Source organism: Cladophialophora immunda (assembly GCF_000835495.1).
Source record: "Cladophialophora immunda strain CBS 83496 unplaced genomic scaffold supercont1.3, whole genome shotgun sequence".
Classification (NCBI taxonomy): Eukaryota; Fungi; Ascomycota; class Eurotiomycetes; order Chaetothyriales; family Herpotrichiellaceae; genus Cladophialophora; species Cladophialophora immunda.
The window spans coordinates 649,135-669,709 of NW_015622543.1; the positions used below are offsets into that span (position 1 = coordinate 649,135).

At 52.9% G+C, this 20,575-nt stretch overlaps 9 protein-coding genes across 9 annotated transcripts; all 9 read right to left on the bottom strand.

The window, feature by feature from the left end:
• Window positions 1-33: 33 nt before the first annotated feature.
• On the bottom strand, window positions 34-2,260 carry PV07_04803 (uncharacterized protein). Its single transcript, XM_016391649.1, has 3 exons — window positions 1,642-2,260; window positions 1,179-1,549; window positions 34-1,116 (listed from the first exon to the last, which is right to left on the bottom strand). The coding sequence occupies exons 1-3, from the start codon at window positions 1,793-1,795 to the stop codon at window positions 730-732; spliced, it is 912 nt and encodes a 303-aa protein (XP_016249168.1). The 5' UTR covers window positions 1,796-2,260; the 3' UTR covers window positions 34-729.
• Window positions 2,261-2,326: 66 nt separating this feature from the next.
• PV07_04804 (uncharacterized protein) lies at window positions 2,327-4,456 on the bottom strand. The gene is made up of 2 exons (XM_016391650.1): window positions 4,242-4,456; window positions 2,327-4,186 (listed from the first exon to the last, which is right to left on the bottom strand). Exons 1-2 carry the CDS (start codon window positions 4,291-4,293, stop codon window positions 2,430-2,432), a joined length of 1,809 nt encoding a protein of 602 aa, XP_016249169.1. The 5' UTR covers window positions 4,294-4,456; the 3' UTR covers window positions 2,327-2,429.
• A 114-nt stretch (window positions 4,457-4,570) lies between these two features.
• Window positions 4,571-5,883, bottom strand: PV07_04805 (uncharacterized protein). The gene has a single exon (XM_016391651.1). The coding sequence runs from the start codon at window positions 5,712-5,714 to the stop codon at window positions 4,740-4,742; it is 975 nt and encodes a 324-aa protein (XP_016249170.1). The 5' UTR covers window positions 5,715-5,883; the 3' UTR covers window positions 4,571-4,739.
• Window positions 5,884-6,749: 866 nt separating this feature from the next.
• Window positions 6,750-8,307, bottom strand: PV07_04806 (uncharacterized protein; the record flags this gene model as incomplete). The annotated part of the gene is made up of 6 exons (XM_016391652.1): window positions 6,750-6,907; window positions 6,963-7,056; window positions 7,107-7,360; window positions 7,418-7,779; window positions 7,831-8,087; window positions 8,140-8,307. 6 exons carry the CDS (start codon window positions 8,305-8,307, stop codon window positions 6,750-6,752), a joined length of 1,293 nt encoding a protein of 430 aa, XP_016249171.1.
• Window positions 8,308-8,897: 590 nt separating this feature from the next.
• Window positions 8,898-10,841, bottom strand: PV07_04807 (uncharacterized protein; the record flags this gene model as incomplete). Its single annotated transcript, XM_016391653.1, has 1 exon — window positions 8,898-10,841. The coding sequence occupies one exon, from the start codon at window positions 10,839-10,841 to the stop codon at window positions 8,898-8,900; it is 1,944 nt and encodes a 647-aa protein (XP_016249172.1).
• A 571-nt stretch (window positions 10,842-11,412) lies between these two features.
• PV07_04808 (uncharacterized protein) lies at window positions 11,413-12,513 on the bottom strand (the record flags this gene model as incomplete). Its single annotated transcript, XM_016391654.1, has 1 exon — window positions 11,413-12,513. The coding sequence occupies one exon, from the start codon at window positions 12,511-12,513 to the stop codon at window positions 11,413-11,415; it is 1,101 nt and encodes a 366-aa protein (XP_016249173.1).
• A 201-nt stretch (window positions 12,514-12,714) lies between these two features.
• PV07_04809 (uncharacterized protein) lies at window positions 12,715-14,016 on the bottom strand. The gene is made up of 4 exons (XM_016391655.1): window positions 13,734-14,016; window positions 13,573-13,671; window positions 13,399-13,518; window positions 12,715-13,348 (listed from the first exon to the last, which is right to left on the bottom strand). The coding sequence occupies exons 1-4, from the start codon at window positions 13,940-13,942 to the stop codon at window positions 12,943-12,945; spliced, it is 834 nt and encodes a 277-aa protein (XP_016249174.1). The 5' UTR covers window positions 13,943-14,016; the 3' UTR covers window positions 12,715-12,942.
• A 207-nt stretch (window positions 14,017-14,223) lies between these two features.
• Window positions 14,224-15,710, bottom strand: PV07_04810 (uncharacterized protein). The gene is made up of 4 exons (XM_016391656.1): window positions 15,360-15,710; window positions 15,120-15,244; window positions 14,773-15,019; window positions 14,224-14,664 (listed from the first exon to the last, which is right to left on the bottom strand). The coding sequence occupies exons 1-4, from the start codon at window positions 15,616-15,618 to the stop codon at window positions 14,480-14,482; spliced, it is 816 nt and encodes a 271-aa protein (XP_016249175.1). The 5' UTR covers window positions 15,619-15,710; the 3' UTR covers window positions 14,224-14,479.
• Window positions 15,711-15,759: 49 nt separating this feature from the next.
• On the bottom strand, window positions 15,760-19,376 carry PV07_04811 (ATP-dependent Clp protease, ATP-binding subunit ClpX). The gene has a single exon (XM_016391657.1). The coding sequence runs from the start codon at window positions 19,242-19,244 to the stop codon at window positions 17,385-17,387; it is 1,860 nt and encodes a 619-aa protein (XP_016249176.1). The 5' UTR covers window positions 19,245-19,376; the 3' UTR covers window positions 15,760-17,384.
• Window positions 19,377-20,575: the final 1,199 nt, after the last annotated feature.

A 20,575-nucleotide genomic window follows, 5' to 3' on the forward strand; every position in this document is an offset into this window, starting at 1 on the left:
ATACATGGACATATCCCCTCCAAACCAAGATCAGTGCTCCTCAGCAGCAGAAACAGGCGCAGCTGTCCAGCCCATTCGGCCATATATCCGATTTATCATTATGTTCGACCTTTCCGTCAATTAGATACAGAGTAACATCTATGTAACAAATACAGAATCTCCGACATGTGCATTTCGACCCGAGACTCAGTTTCCTACTCCGCCGTTCCATCCACCAGATCGAAACCCAGAACAAACCCACGAAGATGGCGGTGAATATGTCGTACCCCATCCCCTTGCGCCCTCTCCCTATCCTGTCACAGTCCCTGGAGTTCGAATGGTGCTCCGTTGCTGCTAACCAAGGCCACCTGGGTCGCCCGTGATAACTCCCGTCTCGCTGAAATGACTGATGTCGCTTGACTTGAAATTCCACCCCCTGCTTTTCCGCCGCTCTCTCCCGGGAGCGTTCGAGCTCCTGACACTCCAGATTAACTTTGCTGCGCTCGAGCGGAGTGACAGCTGCGACTCTCGTGCTTTGAGAGCGGAACTTCACCTGCGCAAGCCGGGCCGATCAGTCATCGTTAATGTTTGGCTCACCTGAGCTGTGTAATCTTGACCTATTAGTCGCCGCGGCCGCCTTCTTCGATTTCCCATATCCATTTGCAATCATCTCGGCAGATTTGGCCTTCGCAGGCGCTCGAATGCCGCTCACAGCAAACTTCTGCTCTGCAGGATGTCTCGGACCGCCTCTTACACCTTCTTCTTCTTCATCTTTGTGATCCCCGCCTTCCTCCTGGCTGCCACATCCCCTTCGCCCAGCCATCTACAGGCTTTAACCAGCTGAATGACGTTGATAACCTGCTTGCCAAACATGATGGGGAAACTGATTCCAGCCAAGATCCACGGAATGGTGCTATCCATCTTGTTCGCGCGGGCCATTTCCATTGCGCCGGCGCTCCAAGGATTGACAAAGATGGCACTCGGTTTGGGGTGTGCGGGTGATCCGGGCTGGGTAGACGAGATGCCGTTCTCGCTGGTGACGAGAAGCGATGGCGAGAGCAGAGGCGAGGAGAAGGACAGGAGGTAAAGCGCAATGAAGAAGAGTTCGTTCAAGGCGCAGAACATGAATAACACGACCTATCACCGTCAGTCCTTTCGGTGCAGACCGGGAAACCCGCTTGCGACAAAATAATACACACCTTATTCGTGTAATAGAGATGCAGAATCCAGCTCCGACTCGAGTCGACTTTCTTGTGACTCTGTCCACCCATTGTCAACGTCGCATACATGTGGACGTAGTGGCTGGCCAAATCGAGACTGATCAGCCCCTGAAACAATATCGACCACCGGGGAAACGCAGAGGCGAGGAAAACGAGCAGGCAAGAGGTGGTGCATCGGTCAGTCACCATGTCCAGCACTGCGCCAAAGGTGGTAGACTGGTTATATCGGCGCGCAGCAAGACCGTCGGCGGCATCGAGGATGCAGGAGAAACTGTATAGGCCGGAGCACGTGCGAGGGTGCAAGGGCATGTAGTATAAGGAGGCGACGGCGAGGATGATTCGGGCATATCCTGTAGCAGCAGCAGGTGTGGTTAGATCTCAATCGATACTGGCAACACGGTGCAGGGAGATCGTCCGTTGAGACTCTTATATAGCTCCATACCGATGATATTGGGGATGAACAGGAAGATGTTCTCTTCCTCGTATATGTCCTCTTCCGCTTTCCGTACCAATGGAGCGGTGCCATTTGCTTTTGCGTGCCCGTTGGCACCACCAATGTGGCCGTTTGCTTTCACGCCTCCGTCCTTTTGTCCCATGATAAGTCGGCTCTGTGATAGACGATTTGTGCGTTCTGGGGGTTGAATTAGGCTCAGGAGAGGCCGGAGCAAGGGATCAGGAAGGTAGAGTCTCGTGGACAACTACTCGATCAGGTTGGGGAGGGAGAAAGGAGCGATGGGACAAGCCGGTCTGATAAGGGAGGCCTCTATCGACTGGAGACCCGGGGTTTTTGTTGCTTTTGCTGCCGGCGAGCGCGGGACGGACGACCAAGTCGCGTTTTGGTTCTGGTCGACTCTGGGCTAGAACGCTTCGCTGATTCAGCGCACAGATGGACAAGAATCGGGTATCAACGAACACAGAACAGATTACAAAGACACAACTCGAAGGGGAAACTCGCCGTAAGAGGGTTCTGAATTTATTTCGTTCCTCTTGATCGCCGCAGTTTGGCATCAGGGCTCGCAGGGACCCTTCCGGAACCGCGGATGGAGTGATGTGCATTCGGACGAATCAATGCCTGGTCCGATTCTGGTCCCCTAGCCCTTCCACCAGCGCTGAGAGGACAATATAGACAAATGGTTGCATCTCCAAGTTTGTAGACCGGATGTTAAGGAGTATATATTTACACCAGATGAAATAGTCTGCCTACAGAATGCCCACCAGCCATCCATCCTCCTACTGCTGTCGACTCCGCGGATCAGATGCCCGTTGTCTCTTGAACTCTCGCATCTCCTTGGTGCCTAGGCTTCCATTGCCGCCTTCTTGTCGTCGTTCCCATCCGCCCATCCTTACCACCAAGCAAGTGGCATTGTCCCCCTCGGTAGACACTTCTGTAGCAAAATTGACCACGTCTCGCGCGGCCTGCTCGGGCGTTTTGGCTTCTTTGACAATGTCCACAACTTCCTGGTCTTCCAGCGTGCCTGACACGCCGTCCGACATCAAGACCAGGAATGAATACTCGGCCGGCCCCAATTCCACCCTCTTGATCTCAGGTTCGGCACTCACGCCGATTCTCTTCGACGCGATGTCTCCAAATGCTCGAGTATTGGCCAGACCTAAGATCCGTTCTTCGCCAAAAGAGTCAGTCACAAATGACGCCGCATACCTTCTAAGTCTGTTGCTCTCCATTGGTGACGATGGATGATGGTTCGTGGTAAGGGGGATCGCCTGCCCTGTCACTGTAGAGCAAAGAACGATCCTTGTATCCCCAACATGAGCCACTAGCATGGTCGACGTGGTCGCAGGATTCCAAAAGGGAGTAGGCGACGGCGTCGACACCATGGCCACACTGCAAGTGCTTCCACCTCTAAATCTGTTGGGTCCGCCAATGTGTGCCGCAACCCTGCTAGGTTCGCCCAGAATATCCCCTTCGTTCAGTGGTCTTTCAGCTCTCGTGTTGTCTGCGCTTTCAGAGTTCTTTGCTGCTTGAGCAGCCACGAAATCGTAGTCCGCTTTGAGAAAAGCATAGGTCATGACCTCCTCGATGCCAGCACCACAGGTGATGTCTTCGCCCGCTTGCCTCATGGGGTCTGACTCCTCACCCAATTTCTGATAGCCACTGTAGATAGAAAAGTAGGCCGGCTTGAAACGGCGAAAGTAGCCGCCCACGAGCTCTTTCCAGTTCTTTGTCAGCTCCTTTTCCAACTGTCGAATGTTCCTTTTGTTGGCGCTCTGAATGAGAGGAGGGTCGCCCGGGTATGGCTGGGTCTTTCCACCCTCGGACTCGACGTTCTCCTCCGGCTTGCGATCGTCCCTGCTAACGTCTAAGTTGTCAAGTACCTTCCTTCCCTCTTTTTGTTGCTTCTCGTCCCCGTCAAGTCCCCCAACCATTGGCGCATCTCCGCATTCCTTTTTGTCGAGCTTCTTCAAGCTCGACCTTAACTCAAATGACTTGGCCGATCTCTCAATATACTCGTGCAGCGATTCCCGGAGAAAATCGCTACACGCTGCTCCTCCATGTCCGTCAAAGACGCCAAAATAGAAGACCTGAGGATCGCCGGACGCGCCTTCGGCAGAAGTGCCCTCTCCTGGAGTCTTGTTCAAGGTGAGGGACCGCGGTGCCTTTTTGGCAAATGCAGGGAGCTCGATGACGCCTGCTTGGTGGGAGTCTTCATTGTAAGGTCTGCTACCTCTGGACACGGATGCGCCATAGTGATGTTTGGCACTCTTCAGGGGGATTCGCACAACGGTGGTGTCTCGAGAAATCGATGGATGCGTGGCCGGGGCAGATTTGCCATCAGGAGTGTGCGGGGTGGAGGCTTGCCGTGGGAACTTGTGGGCAAGGCCGGTCAGAGAACGGGAGTCGGGATGAAGAGAGGAAGAAGGGAGATGGGTGACGAAGTAGTCGTGGAAAGTTCGACGCTGTTGCTCGACATCGCGTAGTCTCGTTCGCGTTTGTGGCCGAGTCTGTCGGATAAAGGTTGCTAAAAGGTCTACCAAGAGTCAGGACACAATCCCACAAGCTTCGACAGAAAGGAAGAGCGTTACCATAATAGCAATCGGTAGAACAGCGCAACGTTCTGCTGCCAGGGGAGGACATGGCTAAGGACAAGGCCCGTCACAGTCGCCATAGTCCTATCGAGAGACGACAACCATTATCGAAACAGTGGAATCGCAAAGTCGTCTCGCCGAGCGAACAGGTGATGGCGGGGGAGAAGAAGAACCAGAAAATCTTCTGGAATAGAGGTGATGATGAAATCGCGGTTGTGAGGGCCACAGTGGAGCGAAGTTCCAAGGTTTGGCGTTGCTTTTGCGGAGGCGAGAGTGGCCTTTGGTCCGCCAAACCGACGACTCAACAACCGAGCTGTTTACAAACACGACATGCTGACTTGGTGCTCGACCACCAGGTGGGCTCTCTATGGTCTATCTCTACCTACCTATCTATATGGAGGGTATCTCTCATATTTCTCCTTCCAGCAAATCCTCGGTCGGGATGCTCCGCCATAGACAACCAACCACCTCAACCCTCTCCCATTTCTAGCGAGTTCATAACTTGGACTGATGAATACCTCCGTCCGACGTCTTGACGCCTCTGCCATCTAAGTCCTCGTAAGAATCAAAACTCTCGTCTCCGTGGAAATGCCAGCCTCTCTCCTCGCCCTGGCTCAAGTGACGGCAATCGCTATTCCAGATGCAATCCCACCCCCCAGCGACGCCGGTGCCATTATTCCTCCAGTCCTCGTCATGGTAGCAGTACTCTTCGTCCGCCTCCTTCTGAGCGCCAGAGGAGGTGGAAGAAGAAGGAGGAGGTAGTTTCCGACGCACAAATTTGCTGAGCCCGCACGTAAAACATCGAAAGTCCTCCTCGTCCCAATCCTCGGGGACCTCCCCTGTCAGAGCCCTGCCGCTCGCGATAATCGGCGCGGCATGTCCACAGATCAAGACCGTCACTTCCTCGTTGCCCCTCCCGGCTCGCGCATACTCCTCGTCCACGTCCTGTATGACCCGTGCCAACGCGCGCGCCACACGGTCGTGCAGGTCGTGGATCCGCTCGCCATTCTCCGGCGGGACGACACGGGAAGCGTACGAGTCGTCCAGCCAGGGGAAGAACTCATTCCGCAGCCTCTCAGGATCCGCGGGGCGCGGTTGGACGAACCAGGCGCGGCCGAACCATTCGCCCAGCCCTCTCTCGCCGCGAACTTGTAGATTTCTCCTTCTTTTGACATCATGTGCCGGCACCTGCTCCAAGATGGCCTCCATCACCGGGTGGAGGGTTTCCAGACAGCGGTAGAACAGGCTGGAATAGACCCGCAGCCGGTCTTGCTTGATCAAGTCGGCGAACGCTTCGCTGAGATGTGCTGCCGTCTCTTGCGCTTGACGCACGCCATGCGACGCCAGCGGCGGATCTGCTGGTAGACGTGTCGGGAACGGGTGATTGGAAGTGTACTTGCCCGTCCTCGGGTTCAAGGACCAGGCCAGCCGGTGGCCGTGCCGGAGGATATAGATCTCTTTCACGGGCATGATTTGCGTTTGCGGTGCCGCGACTATCGTGGCATATCTGACAGTCTGGTATTAAGTGGCAGATGACCGAGACCAACGAAGAATAAGAATAATACACAAGAACGTCCACAACGAAGCCAGATGTTTTCGGCTGTTGATGATTAGATGGGACTAGTGGACAGCACATTCCGTGGGTGGATGATACCGAGGCATGTGGCCGGCGCAGGCATTTCGGACCTAATGACTAGCTTCACCCAGCCTTGTGTTGGGATCATGGGATCTTGACTTTCTCCGCACTTTCGGATCTGGTGGGCGGGTGAATCTCATCGGAGCCATTTTGGCCATGCCCAGTATAGATACAACTGGAATACTCTACACAGCAGCATCCTTGTGCGCCCGCGATACGAATTCAGACCCTCTCAACATGGCAGACTGCTGCACCCAGAACAGTACCATTCTTGGCATGTCACAGTCTGAGCTCTGACTATCTCAAACCTGCCCTCTAGGGACTGCCGAAGCCTCTGGAAGCTTTGGAACTGTCCTTGAATATGTCCAGATCTTCGGCGATTTTGGAGGTTGAGCCGGAGCTCAGTTCCTCCAAACGAGGGTCCCCCGAGCAGATCCATTGAAAGCCACCTCCAGTCCTCAACCAGCTTTCTTTGGAACAAGCTGTCGTGGCAATGTTGGGAGAGAGTATAGGAGTGGAGCAGAAGACGGCCTTTGGCCTCCTCCCAGAGTTGGATGCTGCCGGGTGTTCGGCCTATGGTATGGCCGTTCGCCCTACACGGCCTTCATTTGTAAATCCAATGAAGGGAGACAGTATTGGCGAGTACACTTTTGAAGCGCGAGAATCGGTCACCAGTGGTACTTTTATCCCTGTCGTTCCGCGAAGGAGGCGGCGGGCGCTTCTTTTTGGCTTGCTTGTCGCCACGGAAGAGTATGGCGGATGGGAGATATTTGTCCCATCACAAAGCCTGATGTCGGTAGTCATAAGACGGGATGTGGTCCTAGACTGAATATACAGGTCGTTGCCCCAACATCTTGTGTTGAGAACTTTCATCTATGCCTCTCCCTGCTGAAGCCCCATTTTTGCCGCCGGAGTTCAAACATGAAAAAGCTAGAGATCAGAAAGACCAAGCCACTATAGATTTGAGGCCACAAATAAGGCCGGGACGAATGAGGCCGGCGGATTTCCAGCGCAATTGCTTCTGAGACTGCACGCGGAATGAGCTGCTGCTTCGTCAGATGATGGGTGGTGTAAGGACTCACATAAAGCAGGCGTGGACACAGTAACCCACATTAGGCTGAGTGCCGACGGAAGCTCTTTCAGTTCGACAACCTCGGCGCAAAGAGGTGCAATGGTCTAAGCACAGGTTAGCATGGTTAACAACGTGAACAATGTTCTTTCCGTACACCCCAGTATACACCACTCGTGGCGCCCACAACAAGAGCAAAGAATATGAGCAGCCCATAAGAGTTCGTGGGAATCCAGATTGCATATGCTAGCACGGTGTTGGACGCGGTGAGGAGGCATGCCACTGTCATCCTGCCGAATCGATCGCTAAGCACACCGACGAAAGGCCTTCCAAAAGCAGTTCCGACATTCATAATGGTGATCACGGTGCCGCCTTGGTCCTGACTCAACCCAAGCGATGTTGCGAACGCGCCTGAGATGTAGATGAGCCACATGTCGACGAAACAGGAGGGATCAGACGATGGCTTACCTAGAGAATAGATCATCACGATATACCCGAGGATCGAGAAAAATGTATACAAAATAAGTAACCAGACCCGATACCTCTTCAGGAGATCTGTGTCTATCGGCTTGTAGCTTGGACGGATTGTCTTGTTTCGATCGCGGATTAACGAACATGCGGTAAACAAGACGACAAATGCGAGGATGCCAGTAATTCGGAGTGACCAAGCAAGCGAGAGATTCTGGATCATGGGTGTCGTTGCGGCAGAGAAGATAACGCCACCAACGCCGCTTCCTGCCGCTGCGATGCCTTGTGCCAAACTTCTGTTTCTGTTGAACCATTGTGGGAGGATTGGTGTAGCAGGTAACCACGAAAAACCTGTTCCCAGCCTGCCAAAACATTAGTACAGGCACGATCAGATGAAAGCTTCAGTCACATACCCGACGAGGATGCCCTGCGTCAAAATAAGGTGCCAGAATTCTGTGGCAAATGAGGCAGCGACAAAACCGCCAGCAAACATGATGCAGCCACAGTACATAGGTACATGCGTCCCAAGTCTTCGGACAAACAAGTTGACGATAGGTCCGCACAGCATGGCACAAGCGAAGTTGACGCCACCAATAAACGTATAGTCCAAATCTGTGGCGCCCGGGAATATGGAATGATCAATGTAGTATGATAGGTACACGCCATATGACTAGTCAAGAAGGTTAGAACTCAATAGGACATTCCTGGCCGAGTAAACATACAGCAATGATCCCCCATGTAAAGCCATTGATCAAATGCATGGCGATGCAGACGACCCATCCGTATGGTGGTTCAACAGATGCATCGAAAGCCACAACAGGCTCCCCAGGCTGAAGGGGAACTTCCACCGCGACCTCATCGCTGTCTCCTTCCGGCTTGTCCTCGCGCATTATGGGGTTGCTTTACCGCAAGTCGTGTATCTCCTCGATTGAAGAAAGTCTTAGACAAATTGCGCAACACAAGCCGTTAGATATCGCTGCAAACGAGGAATTTCCTGTGGCAGGACACAAGCGTCGCTCAACCGGGACTGAAGGGTCTAAAGAGTAGTGAGATGTGGAGGCAGGTTCAAAACCCACCTTGCCTCCGAAGACCGCACGGCACACTTTTGCCGTGGTAGCATCCCGGTCGATGATGGAGTTGCGTGGCTGCTGAAGAGGGCGTGAGATCAGCAGGTACGATATCGGAGGCACGACGTTCCCATAAATGCTTGACCCTATGGATTGAATCATGGCCCGGCCATGCAAAGAATTGCATCTCCTTTCAATCATTGACTCATCAGGTATCCAGGCCATCGTCAAAGCTCGACCTTGGAAGCGTTCTTCTCCGCCGCCAGGTCACATCGAGAAAACGTACCGAAAGTGTGGAGTAGACAAAAGCTCAAAGTTGGAGAAGGGCGTCTCATTGTGGTAAGGTGGACCTCTGGGGCGGAATTAACCAAGAGTACAGGGTTGATGGACGGAAACTTCAACATGCACCAATATTATGCGGTTCCAGCGGCCGATGACCTCCACGCCAAGTTGAGCATCCATAGGCCAACGAAAGTGAACAGCGTCTTAGGTCCAAGGTCAGTAAGGCTCTTGGTGATTATCGATAGAGCATTTGTCGTAGCAGCACTCATCCACAGGAACGCAGCAACCACGGTGACGGTCTCCAGAATATCAAAACCTCCTCGGCACGTCCGCGGACCCATGAGTTTGCAGGCTAGTCTTGGGCGAAGCACACCACGAGAGTCGGCAGCAAGCAATATGTGATATTGAAAGACGAAAGTCTCCAGTGAGCATCGGCCAAACCAAGCAAAAAACCGACTATGAGAGGCGGACAGTTTTCGAGTCGAGTTCCTCAGGACAATGAAAGCCAGCACAGGCAAAGGCGAAAGAAAAGGGTGCCACTCATTGTAGCGAAACTTGTCTGGGAAAGAGCCGCAAAATATACAGTATGCTGAAATGACAAACGCGGCAACCCATGGTGTCAATCTCGAAGCCAGCTGTGACCAAGGGATGGACACCAGCGCAGTTTTATGACACTGGAGGCCGAAGAATGTGTCGTACTGTGCATAAAGAACAGCCGCGATCATGCCAACGAAGGCAATGTATGCATCGAGGCTGAATCTGAAGATCAACTCCCGTCCATCGATTTCAGGAAGGCCGAAGCCTGGACTGCTGAGAACGGCGATTGACGGTGCAACGATGTTGCTGGCTCCTAGGGCGAGTCTGACCAAGGTGACAGATATGGCAGTCCGGCGGACAAACCGGCCCACGTCCACGCCAGGTTTTGCAGTCCTAGGGACTGTCGCCCAGACAATGAGAAACCACAAGCTGGTCAGCATTGGAAAATAGTACAAATCATACCGAGTCCCCATCACGAAAGCAAGAATAATGTTGAGCAAGTTAGTCCTCAGCAAGACGCTCGCCACCCTGCGAAATGAGAAGTCGTTCGTGGTAATGAAATAGGTTGTGTGTCCAAATCCAGTCATGAAGAGGTAAGAAGAGACCAAGAGCCGGACAAACTGGTAGACCCAGAGAACTTTGGACAAGCCAAAGTAGTGGTAGAAGAGGATGACGATCTGCATCCAGCCTTTCCACTCCTCTGTCTGCTGCCTGGAAAGCACCTGGTGGTTTTTTGGTAGTGTGGCAATGTTTTCATCAGTGGTCTCATCTTGAGTCAGACTTTGTTTGAAGGTTGCCAGGCCAGCGAGCAACGCAAGGCCTGTCATGCATGTGAATTTGCCCAGCTCGGCCACTTTCGGACCTTTGTCGAACAAGGCAGTACGATCGGCCACGAAACAGTACAGTACGGCAAGCAAGACTGTAGCCATCGCACCAGCAATTCTGGGTGTTTTTGGAAAGGAGACCCAGTCTCTTTCACAATCGGTGACATGCTTTCTGTATTCGAAGAACGAAAAGAGGTGATAGACGATCGCACATGAACTCATGAAGAGGAGCATCTTCTGCACAGCATTTGGACCGACATAGGGGGCACAACAGTATGCTTGGGAGGCTTTTGATGGCGTGTCGACACGCTTGTTGCAGAAGTAATTTAACACGGTGTCGGCATGAAGAGGTGCAGCCTCGTCGGTAAGATGGACGCCATCCTCGTTGAAAAAGAAGTGAACGTCATCGATCATCCATGGGTAGTCTGCAGGAGCGTAGTTCTTTTCTGTTGGCCTTATGCCCACAAGGGCATGACTGGTTGAGTTGAATGTAGAGTCCCAGACATGAATGATTTCCACGCCGTCCGAGTTGAACATTGTAGCACCTTCGATATTGGTTTCTAGGCTCTGACTAGCAGTTTGAGACGCATCTTGATGGCCAAGCTTTTCTGCCACAGTCCAGAATATTTGTCGAGCTTTTGCACCACCGAAGAATATGAGGCGTTGGTCGGAGAGGCAGGACTGGATCTTGGTCGAGCCGTAGGGTTGCAACATGCAGGTCGAAGGGATGGAGACTCGGCCTGTCGCGGACGACGCTCGAGCTTGGTAAGGGAGACTATCACACCGATCATTGACCCAGGCATCTGAGGTAACTTGATTAGCATCATTCCAGAGTCAAAGTGCCCCCAGGTGATCCAAACCTTGAGGGATTTTATCTACAAGGTACCAGCATGGCAAACAGATGCCGAGACAGAGAAGAAGGTGGATTGATACACGTAGGCTGACCATCTTGCATGCTATTTATGATTGTTAAGGTTGAGGGTGAGAAGTGCAGTCCGAGCGGTGGTAGAGAAGAAGAGGAGATCGCAGGAGAGGTATTGTGGTGGCGGCGGTGTGTAAAGCGTGAAGAGTGAAGAGTGATGTCTCAGGTGTGCCGTGTGACTTGTGTGAATCGTGCTCACTGAGGTCAACGCCAGAACAATTCTGCAGAGCACCGTTCGCAATAACTCGTAAGGATTATGATCGTGATCCAGCAGCTCGTCCCAATATGCATTAATGCTTTTCAATCGTCAATGTCCGTGTCCATGTCTGTGTCGTAGCAGGAGTCATCAAAGTCATGGAGCGTTTATCGGATCTCAGCCTCACCCATCCAGTCCGCCATCTGAAGCCCAGCAACCCTGTCGGCATCGTCATCACCCTCCAGCGCCTGTTTCTGTTTACTGCCTTTGCCCTTCCTCACATGGCTCTTCATCTCTGCATGGTGGCTGTAGTCTCGTCCAAATACCTGGAATCCCCGAACATGGGTGTCCTTGCCATTCTGGTGGTTCTCACAAATACGAATCTGTACCACCATCGCCTTCAGCACATCCCCTCCCGGATTCTCCTGGAGATCAGATCTGAGGGGGTAAAGCGTAGGCTCTCCCTGACTGGCTACCATATCCGAATTTCCATGGTAGCGTGGCTCTCTACCGCCTACACCCTTCAGCGGTATGTCGATCCAGCCCCGTAAGCCTTCTATGCTGCTGTGCGCCTCACCCGTCTCCAGATCAACAGTGTCGTTGACTTCCCATGTGCCAAACTCAACCAGACTCCCTTCTGACATGCCTGCATAGAATTTCATTTTCGTCGGTGTGTACGACTCGTCCAGCTCGAAGTCCAGGTAGATTCTCATTTTGACGATGGCGACAAGCTTGAAGAAGTGTAACGTCAGAGTGTGAGGTTGCGGCCCATCACTCTGCCAGAATAGAGCTGGGCTCGGGTTCCGCAGCTGTGGCAGCCCACAGCCGGGCTTTGTAGAAGACAACGTCCATGTTGCCAACGATGAAATGTCCCTCAGGCCCTGGAGGTGTCTGGCATCTTCAATGTCATGGTGGACAGATTCAAGCAGTGACTGCTCGTCTGCGTGACCCCCTTCTGAGGCTGTTGAGCCAAGACCATTCTGCGACGCCTGTGTCTCTTCGGCGCCCTCTTGGTGGATATTTCCGTTTCCATGAGCGGTTGGTGTTGGTTCGTTCCGAACGTGTTGACGACGTGGGGGATTAGTTCCTGGAACAATGGAGTTGCCCGGATTGTTCGACGGTGGTAAGGGAGTAGTGAGGAAGGGAGCATGAGGAGGGGTTTCGAGCATAAATGGAGGGATTTCTGCTGTCAAGGCGTTGCGAGTGGGTGTCGTTGTGACTTCATTGTTACGGGCCTGATGCGCTGCTCTTCGAGGGGCGCGTGGCATGTTGGTTCAGCAGTCGGACGTGAAAGTGCCGCTACGTCAACCGGTATCGATGAACACTGGCCCCTCTGCCATACCTCGATGGGGTTTGCCGTAGGACGTATGCAAGGATAGCTAGGATGAGGCCGTTGGAGCAAGAATACTGTAAGGACACAACGGGTGCTGAACGGAGAAACGTGCAGTGTTTACGCGGAAGACGCGCCAAGGAAATTTCCGCCTCGTCGATTCCGTGTTGAGATGGCTCCGTAGTTCTCTTCCGCCACAGCCTATGGACAGTTGTATAGATCTCATTGAATGATATGACCACTGACAGCTTGTTCTGTATATTCGCAAGCTCTGTCGCTCATTGTCAGAATTCATGACCTGCCGGCCGAGGCAGCTCTTCCAGAACGGCATGCCATACTTTTGACTGACGTCCTCTGGTTGATTGTTTCAGGGCACCGCTCTCCCTTCTCTGATGGCTTTGGCCATCTCACTCATGGCCCGGTCTTCCGCATACCGCTTATATATAGGCATGTAGTGTTCCTTGTCACTCATTGTCTCGGTCACGGATTTCCTCGCTGTCACGACATCAAACCATTTCCGCCATCGATTCCACAGCTGCTCGTCTTCACCGCCCTGGCCTGGAGGAGGAATTCCCAGGCCGCCCTTGAAGTGGTCGAGCACCCACATCCTCACCGCCCAGGGAGCGAGAGCCACATCGCCAAAGGTGAAGTCTTTGCCCATGAAATATGGCCCCTCAGGATCTGCGTTGGAAATCCATGTCTTGAGGGCGTTCAGGAGCTCCGCCCGTGCTTTCTCCAAGGTATACGGGCTTTTCTCCGTATGTTGCAAGAACCTGTACCGCCGTGAGATGTCTGAGTCAAGATTGAGTGCACCGCTGACTACCTATGGTATGCTGGGAGGATCCTGGTCGTTATGTGATCGACCCATACTTTCATGACGGCTTTTTTATAAGGATCGCGTGGCCACAGGGGTGTCTGGTTTGGATACATCTCGTCGAGGTATCTGATTTTGTCAACTGACGGCAACCTCGCACTCTAGGTCTCTGTCGTGACATACTCGCAGATGATATTGGATTCAATCAGCGGCTTGGTTGACCCATCCTCTTGAGGACAGCCTAAGGTGGGAACCAAACCTCGCGGGTTGAGCTTGAGAAAACTGCCTTTCGGTTGGTACAAAAATACCGGTCCAGACGAGTGCAGCGTTGATCTGATACACACCTTGGTTCCTTCCGATACGGATTGATCTCGACATACTTGTACGGAATCTGCTTCTCCTCAAGAGTGATCCAGGCTCGTTGCACGAACGGGCAAAACCATCCCGAGTACAAAGTGATGGGCTCGTCCTTCTGATGTGCCGCAACAATCTTGGCCGCCGGGCCTGTTGCTTCCGGGTAGATGTCTGCGTCAGGATGTGACGCTGAACCCATGATTCCGAGATGCTTTTCCAACCTACATGCAAAGCTTCTTCTCTCAACGATATCGCAATGGAAATCTATCGACGTCCATGTCTGATTTATCGTTCCATCAATTAGTAAGATTTGGAGATGGAGAATCGTGACGCAATATCGGGCGGATCCCGTGGGCGGAGAAGCAGCAAGGGACTTGCGGGCGCACCACCGTCAGCCTCGTCGACAAACAATGCATAGATTCTGGCTCAGAGCGATATTGCATCTGGCCAAGAGAGCCTTCACGATGGATCAAGCCTAAGGTGACTCAATGTTATCGACAAGTGACTTCAGAATAGGCTGGGGACTAACAGGTACTTTTATTGAAATGACTACCGCACTACAGCCTCTCGAACCGAGAAGTGCCATTTCGACTAGGACCAGGTTCTGACGGAGAGAATCAAGTCAAAGTCTATAGCGGACGCCACTGGCAAGTGCGGGTGAATGATCCATCACGCTCCTCAACCAGAAAGGTCAGCAGTGCACTTTAAACAAAGCGCGGTCCTTTATAGGGTATTTTCAGGTCTCTCGTCCCCAAATGCGCTGCATATCCTCTCCTTCGAGACCGTTGTGCCCGCTCTTGACGAGATTGTCGATTGCTTCTTCGATGGGCACGTCGCCTTCCAGCAAATCAAACCAACCTCTCGTATCGTCCCGCTCCAACAGCGCTGCGGCCACGCGGGCCACATCCTCGCGGGGTACACCTGTTTTTGTGTGGGAAGTGATCAGCGAACATGATTTCTGGCGGCCCTAGCAGGTTGGGAAAATAAAATGAAAAAAAAAAAGGAAAAGGAAAAGGACTCGAAACTTACTGCCGCTCACGGGCGTCTTGCCCAGCGTAACCTTGCCCGTGCCTGGCTTGTCCGCCAACGTGCCGGGCCTCAAGTTGATGGCTTGGAACGCTGTGTCACCGCCGTCCAGCCTCTTCTTCGCAAGCGCCTCGAGATGCTCGTCCGCCTCTACCTTGGCTTGGTAGTAGACCGGCAGAATGTTTTGGTTGATGTTGTCGGCGGCTTTCCTGTCGTCGTCGGTCCACCACGGCGGATAGCCCTTGCGGGACTATGTCGCGTGACACGCGGGGTGTCAGCAGAATCCTCGAGGCTTACAATACAAGGCGAGGGGACGGGACCAAGCAAGCTGAGGACTCGAGACTACTTACCGCGTGGTACGAAACCATGAGGAACTTCTTGACGCTGGGCATCGCCAGCGACGCCGAGATGTAGCATTTCGCGGCGACCATATCGATGGCCTTCGTTCTCGCCGGTCCGCCCTTTCCACCAGCCCCTATCAAACCGCCCACGTCAACACTGCTGAACTCTCAGGTAAGATACTAGGAGCTCGCTGCCTGAACGCTCCGGGACGTGTGCACATGGTATAGTAGTAAAGCATGTAAACTTACCGGCACTCCACACCACGATATCCGGCTTCACCTGTTCCAGCACCCTCTGCGCGTCGCCGACCTCTTTGACGTCGTCGAGACTGTCCACCAACACCTCGATCTTGCCCGGCTTGTCCTTGCCGAGCGCCAGGATCTCCGACTCGTACGCCGGGTTGCGGACGACGCTGGTGACATGCCACTTCTTGGCGAGCAGGAGGGGTTGCAGGAACAGCGAGACCTTTCCGTGGCCGCCGAGGACGAGCACGCGCGGTGCAGACATGATTTGATTGCGTAGTGGACAATCTGGGAAATTATGTACAGCGAAAATCTAAGAGCAGGAGAATTGGGCCAAGGGAAATGGGAAAGGGAGAGTGTTTGTGGTTGATATATATACAATGCCGCCGCGACACAATACCTGATATTAATAAGGAACCAATGGAGAAGGATCCGAGCATCGCCGAATCGCCCCTACGTCACAATAAGGCCACTAGTAGGCCACCCAGCCATACAGCTCTGGTGGCTATATTCCTCGATGGAGTACAGCGGCTCCGAAGCTTGCTTGAAGCGAGGCACACGAATGCCTAAACTTTTGTCAGGGCCGACGCGGTTCAAAATGACTCTCTGGCACCAAATGGCAGAGACAAAATCTGCAAGAATACCGATGGTGCCGAATGCTTGTTCACGCTCCGCACGGCATATGATGCAATGAACATGGAGGATTTGTCAGGCGCTTTGGGCCAAGTCAAGGCTGTGAGCCCCTTTTCTGTGGGTTGCTATACACGATAGCACAAACACTGGTCACCTTTGTTGACATGTTGTATCGCTTTGGATTCAAGGAAGAATAGAATCCTTCACTCTATTCTGCCAATATCCAGCAGTTCAGACTCGAGTCCCCAGGCGGAATGATATATCCCTTCGTCGCCTGCTATTCAATGCTGGTGTTCACGCTCCAGGCTGTTGATATTGTCTTGTTTCTCTAATCCACTCCTTGAATCTGGCTCGATATCCACATCTTCACCAGGGGTGGAAAACTCCAGTGGGTTGAGTTTGTGAGCATCGCTTCCTGGGCCGAGAGTGATGTAGTCCCTCTCAAAGGCTGGCTGATGCGCAGTGCTAGTCTTCCCAGACAAGTGTCCTTGAAATCTGTAAAAGCACTTGCTCGGCTCACGGAATGATGCCTGAGGGTGCTTCTGTTGACAAGTCATTGCCTTGCGCCGCCTGAAAGATTCTGCGCCAAGTATGCAACCTCGAACTGCCTCTTGCCCGATTGTGCTCATGCTTTCCAGCTGTGCGCCATGATTCACTCACAGCGCCAGAACCATTTCTGCCGCACCTCCTCCCACAAACCCACAAAACTAGTCTGACAATCTATAGAGCCCAAAAAAACCAGTAAAAAAGCGAAATCTCACGCCCACAGCGAGAATTGAACCCCCCCAAGGGAGACAAAAAATCGGTGCCTCCCTGCAGAACAGATGTTCCCGGAAGTTTGCAGACAGCCCGCTAGGGGCTTTCAGATTTTTACCCTATGCGTCCTGGCCGTAACGCTGTCACCACAAAGGTCACAAGTACCTCTGTAGCCAGCAAGGCTCGACAGTCTCTGGGTGAGTCCACTTTTGTGACTGTAATCAGCTCTTGTTCGTAGGTGGTCACGATAATTGGTGCCCAAAGGCGACAGGAAATTGACCAGTGTAACAGATATTCTTGAATTTTCGGGCAAGAGGATCCGCTTATATTGAGGTCGACTGCTTGGCGAGGAGAAAGGATGAGTATGTGAAGTGTCCAGACCAAGGGTGAGGTACAATCCAAGGCTGAGGGTGATGAGGGCAAGGCTGCCGAAGGTCGAACTCCGACTCTGAATACAATTCGGTGCGGCTAGAGACCTCTTATCATGTCCATTGTCCATCAAGTCGAGGCCTTTGGATGAGGTCGGTTTACGGCAAATCCAGGAAATCCCATATGGTGAGTGCATTGGTCAATCAATAGAGGTGATTTTGATGTTCATCATTCGTCATCGTCTCATTAGGAGGACAGCCGACGTGGATAATCTCAGCCACCGCTTCCAGCAGCTATTGTTGTCTTCGTTCTCCAGTCTTCAAAGCTGGCGGATGCCGCCTCGCCTTTCCGGTTAGGGTCCTTTCTCTTCTGCTTGTCTTCCCAGTCCCCTTCCTCCTGAGCGATCAGAGCGTGGAACTTGCCACCTTGGCCCCTCCCAAAGTAGATGGCTCCTTCTTCTCTCTTTGCCACGCGTTCGGTTACCAACACATATTTGACGCTACTCCCGGGCACTTCGAACATAGCATCACCAAGGATAGTCTCCATTTCCGTTCGCAGAGCTCGAGCTCCTGTGCCCATGGCGAGAGCGTTTGAAGCAACTACGTGGAGAGCCGGGGTAGTAAAGCGGAGCTCGATGCCTGAGAGCGAGAACAGCGTGACATATTGCGCCACTAGCGAGTTGCGCGGCTCTGTCAGGATACGCAATAGAAGAGTGTGGGTGAGGGCGGCTAAGGCGGCAGTCGTCGGTATACGTCCGATAAGCTCGGGGATGAAGCCGTAGGATTGTAGATCGGCTGGGGTGACCAGGTCCAAAGGGTTGAAGTAGTTCGGTTCTGGGGCAGAGCCATCCATAGTTGTCTGCTCAGGAGCTGGCGCCGGGGTGAAGAAGGGCAAATGTTTCTTGTAGAGAGCCTCTTCTTGGGATCCTGGCAGGATGGGGACTGGAGTGATAGTGGTGGATTTCGGATCGCGACTGTAGGAGGCTAAATTGGAGCTAGATCGTACACTGGCTCCAAACCCAATGCTCCCTTTCGTCAGCCGGTCCATGATGTGCTTTTGAAGGCCAATGAATGCACCGCTGAAGATAAAGAGGATATTATCCGTTCGAACATTATAAACCTCGCCTTTTGCTGGGGTGGCAGAGGGCCCCGACGATCCAGATGAGAAGCCGGCGCCCAAGGGACTGTTGGTGGGATAGGTCTGTGACTGTCCACCTGCTCGAGGAGCATTCCTCTCGGGTTTTGCCTGGATCTGGATGGTCGTCCCTTCGATGATCTTCAGAAGTGCTTGCTGGACGCCTTCGCCTGACACATCTTTGCCATGGCTGACCTTAGCCGTTGCTATTTTGTCAACTTCATCCAAACATATGATGCCTCGCTCGGCTCTTTCGACGTCATAGTTCGCTGCTGCCAACAACCGGTGGACGCAAACCTCGGCATCCTCGCCAATGTATCCAGCTTGAGTGAAGGGTGTGCAATCAGACATGGAAAAGGGGACAGAGAGAACTCTAGCAAGAGTCTTTGCCATCAGTGTCTTTCCCACACCACTGGGACCCAGAAGCAAGATATTCGACTTTTCCAGAGTCAGAGGACTTGTATCCACTAAGAGCGAGCCGCCTGTCCGTGGGTTGAGGGTAGCTGAGGGTCCGCCCATGCGGATCGTGGACTGTTGACCTGGGAACTCATTTTCAACAGGATGCCGCTCTCTTCTTTCCCTCTGTGCAAGCAGCTCTTCTTCTTCCTCTTCACGTCTCTGCAGCTCTTGTATTCGTTGATAATGATTAAATACGGCAACGCTCAACACTTTCTTAGCTCGCTCTTGGCCGACGACAAACTGATCAAGATGCTGCTTCAGAGCTTTCGGAGTCAGGCGAGGAGTACCATAAATCGAAGCTCCAGCTAATGGGCCAGACGTAGGCAAGCCTGGCTCGTAGGTCCCGGTGAAAGGTTGATTTGCAAAGTCGGAACGATGAAATTGCGACGAGGACAATCTTTGCGGTTGAGTCGAAAGAGATCGCTTGCTGAAGGCAATATACGACGAACGGAGCCGGCGTGGCATAGACGTGGTTGATGCGGTCAAGGTGCGATCGAGGGCCGGGCAAAGGAAGATTGGAAGAGACACTATCGAGCGCATTGGTGTTGTTCACACGGAGGGCGGGCTTCAAGTGCCAGCGCCCAAGGATTTAGAATTCCTGCCTCCTATCTGCATGCAGCAATCTTGATAGAATAACGAAGGGGGAGGTGGTATGAGTCAACGCGATTGTTCGGAGAGGCGATAGCAAGCGCAGCTGCACGGATGCCCCCTCATTTCCATATCGCCACAACCTGTGCGAGTTGTTCCGAAGTTTCACCGGCGCAGGTGCTGCTCCTCAACTCCATACAAAGTATCTAATGTACTTGCCATGAGAGGAGTCCTGATGAAATATCGATTGGCGTGGATGAGCGAGTCAAGGGGAGCCGATCTACCAACCACTCAAAGAGCAGGGGAAGGTTACGCCAAATGCCTGAGAGGATCCCAGGCTGTCGGCAATGCGCTTCCATATTGAATCTACTGGATGAAACCCTTGTGCCAATGACGTTTCCTTACTGCATGGCGTCAATATATCCGGCGAAATGTGCCGCGACAAGGCTGTAAATCAACATTTCATTGAAATGCTTGTAGATTTGAATTCCTGCCGACTTTGCGCAAAAGACCGCGGAGCTTCAAGCTAAAAAGCGGACATAGAGGACCTCGAGCAGCCGAACACGATCGCAAGTCGAAATGACTTCGACTGGGATGAATATACTGGAGCACGCCACGAAGTTCGGGACCCTCAAACAGGTCCAAAAATCCCTTTGTACCACGGAACGTCTTTCAGTCCCTGTTGGAGGGAAAAGCGTGCGTGGATTTCTCTATCTTCCGGCAGGATACACAGACAACAAGGACAGGGTGGCAGCTGCTGCGATACTCGTCTCTGGCGCTGGCGGAGGCGTCATCGGTCCTTCATCGATGTATGTTTCTATTGGAGACAAACTTGCCAGTCTTCGGCGGGGTATACCTGTACTTCGACTGGATTACCGCTATCCGGCCCATGACACTCCTTGCGTGGAAGACGTGACTGCGGCTATGGATCATCTGGAGCAGAAGTATTCCATTCACAGATTTGTATTGGTTGGTTGGTCATTTGGAGGCACGCCAGTCGTGAGTTTTCCTTTACCTCTGGGATGATGGTCTTGTACTTGAACAGCATTCAGATCTCGCCAGTATGCACACACGCTAACGATAGCCTGCAGTTCGCCGTGGGCGCACAAGAGAAAGGTAAATGTCAAGCATCCTGTTCAAGAGCGTGTCTGACGTTGGCAGAACGTGTGGTAGGGTGTGCGACCATTGCAAGCCAAACCGCAGGTACAGGCGGGATAAAGAAGCTGGCCCCAAGGCCGCTGCTCTTGCTCCACGGCACCGGTGATCGAACGTTGAAATGGCAC

Bases quoted from the DNA above. Each gene is read 5' to 3' on its own strand.
- PV07_04809 (XM_016391655.1), bottom strand. From the start codon at position 13,942: ATGGGTTCAGCGTCACATCCTGACGCAGACATCTACCCGGAAGCAACA. The intron at 13,672-13,733 runs GTGTGTATCAGA...ACCGAAAGGCAG, and splicing joins CCGTATCGGAAGGAACCAAG to TTTTCTCAAGCTCAACCCGC. The intron at 13,349-13,398 runs GTAGTCAGCGGT...ACGGCGGTACAG, and splicing joins ATCCTCCCAGCATACCATAG to GTTCTTGCAACATACGGAGA.
- PV07_04805 (XM_016391651.1), bottom strand. From the start codon at position 5,714: ATGCCCGTGAAAGAGATCTATATCCTCCGGCACGGCCACCGGCTGGCC.
- PV07_04810 (XM_016391656.1), bottom strand. From the start codon at position 15,618: ATGTCTGCACCGCGCGTGCTCGTCCTCGGCGGCCACGGAAAGGTCTCG. The intron at 15,020-15,119 runs GTAAGTAGTCTC...CACGCGACATAG, and splicing joins TCATGGTTTCGTACCACGCG to TCCCGCAAGGGCTATCCGCC. The intron at 14,665-14,772 runs GTAAGTTTCGAG...ACACAAAAACAG, and splicing joins CAAGACGCCCGTGAGCGGCA to GTGTACCCCGCGAGGATGTG.
- PV07_04803 (XM_016391649.1), bottom strand. From the start codon at position 1,795: ATGGGACAAAAGGACGGAGGCGTGAAAGCAAACGGCCACATTGGTGGT. The intron at 1,550-1,641 runs GTATGGAGCTAT...CTGCTGCTACAG, and splicing joins GTTCATCCCCAATATCATCG to GATATGCCCGAATCATCCTC. The intron at 1,117-1,178 runs GTGTGTATTATT...TGACGGTGATAG, and splicing joins ATCTCTATTACACGAATAAG to GTCGTGTTATTCATGTTCTG.
- PV07_04811 (XM_016391657.1), bottom strand. From the start codon at position 19,244: ATGCGCTCGATAGTGTCTCTTCCAATCTTCCTTTGCCCGGCCCTCGAT.
- PV07_04804 (XM_016391650.1), bottom strand. From the start codon at position 4,293: ATGTCCTCCCCTGGCAGCAGAACGTTGCGCTGTTCTACCGATTGCTAT. The intron at 4,187-4,241 runs GTAACGCTCTTC...GACTCTTGGTAG, and splicing joins TTCTACCGATTGCTATTATG to ACCTTTTAGCAACCTTTATC.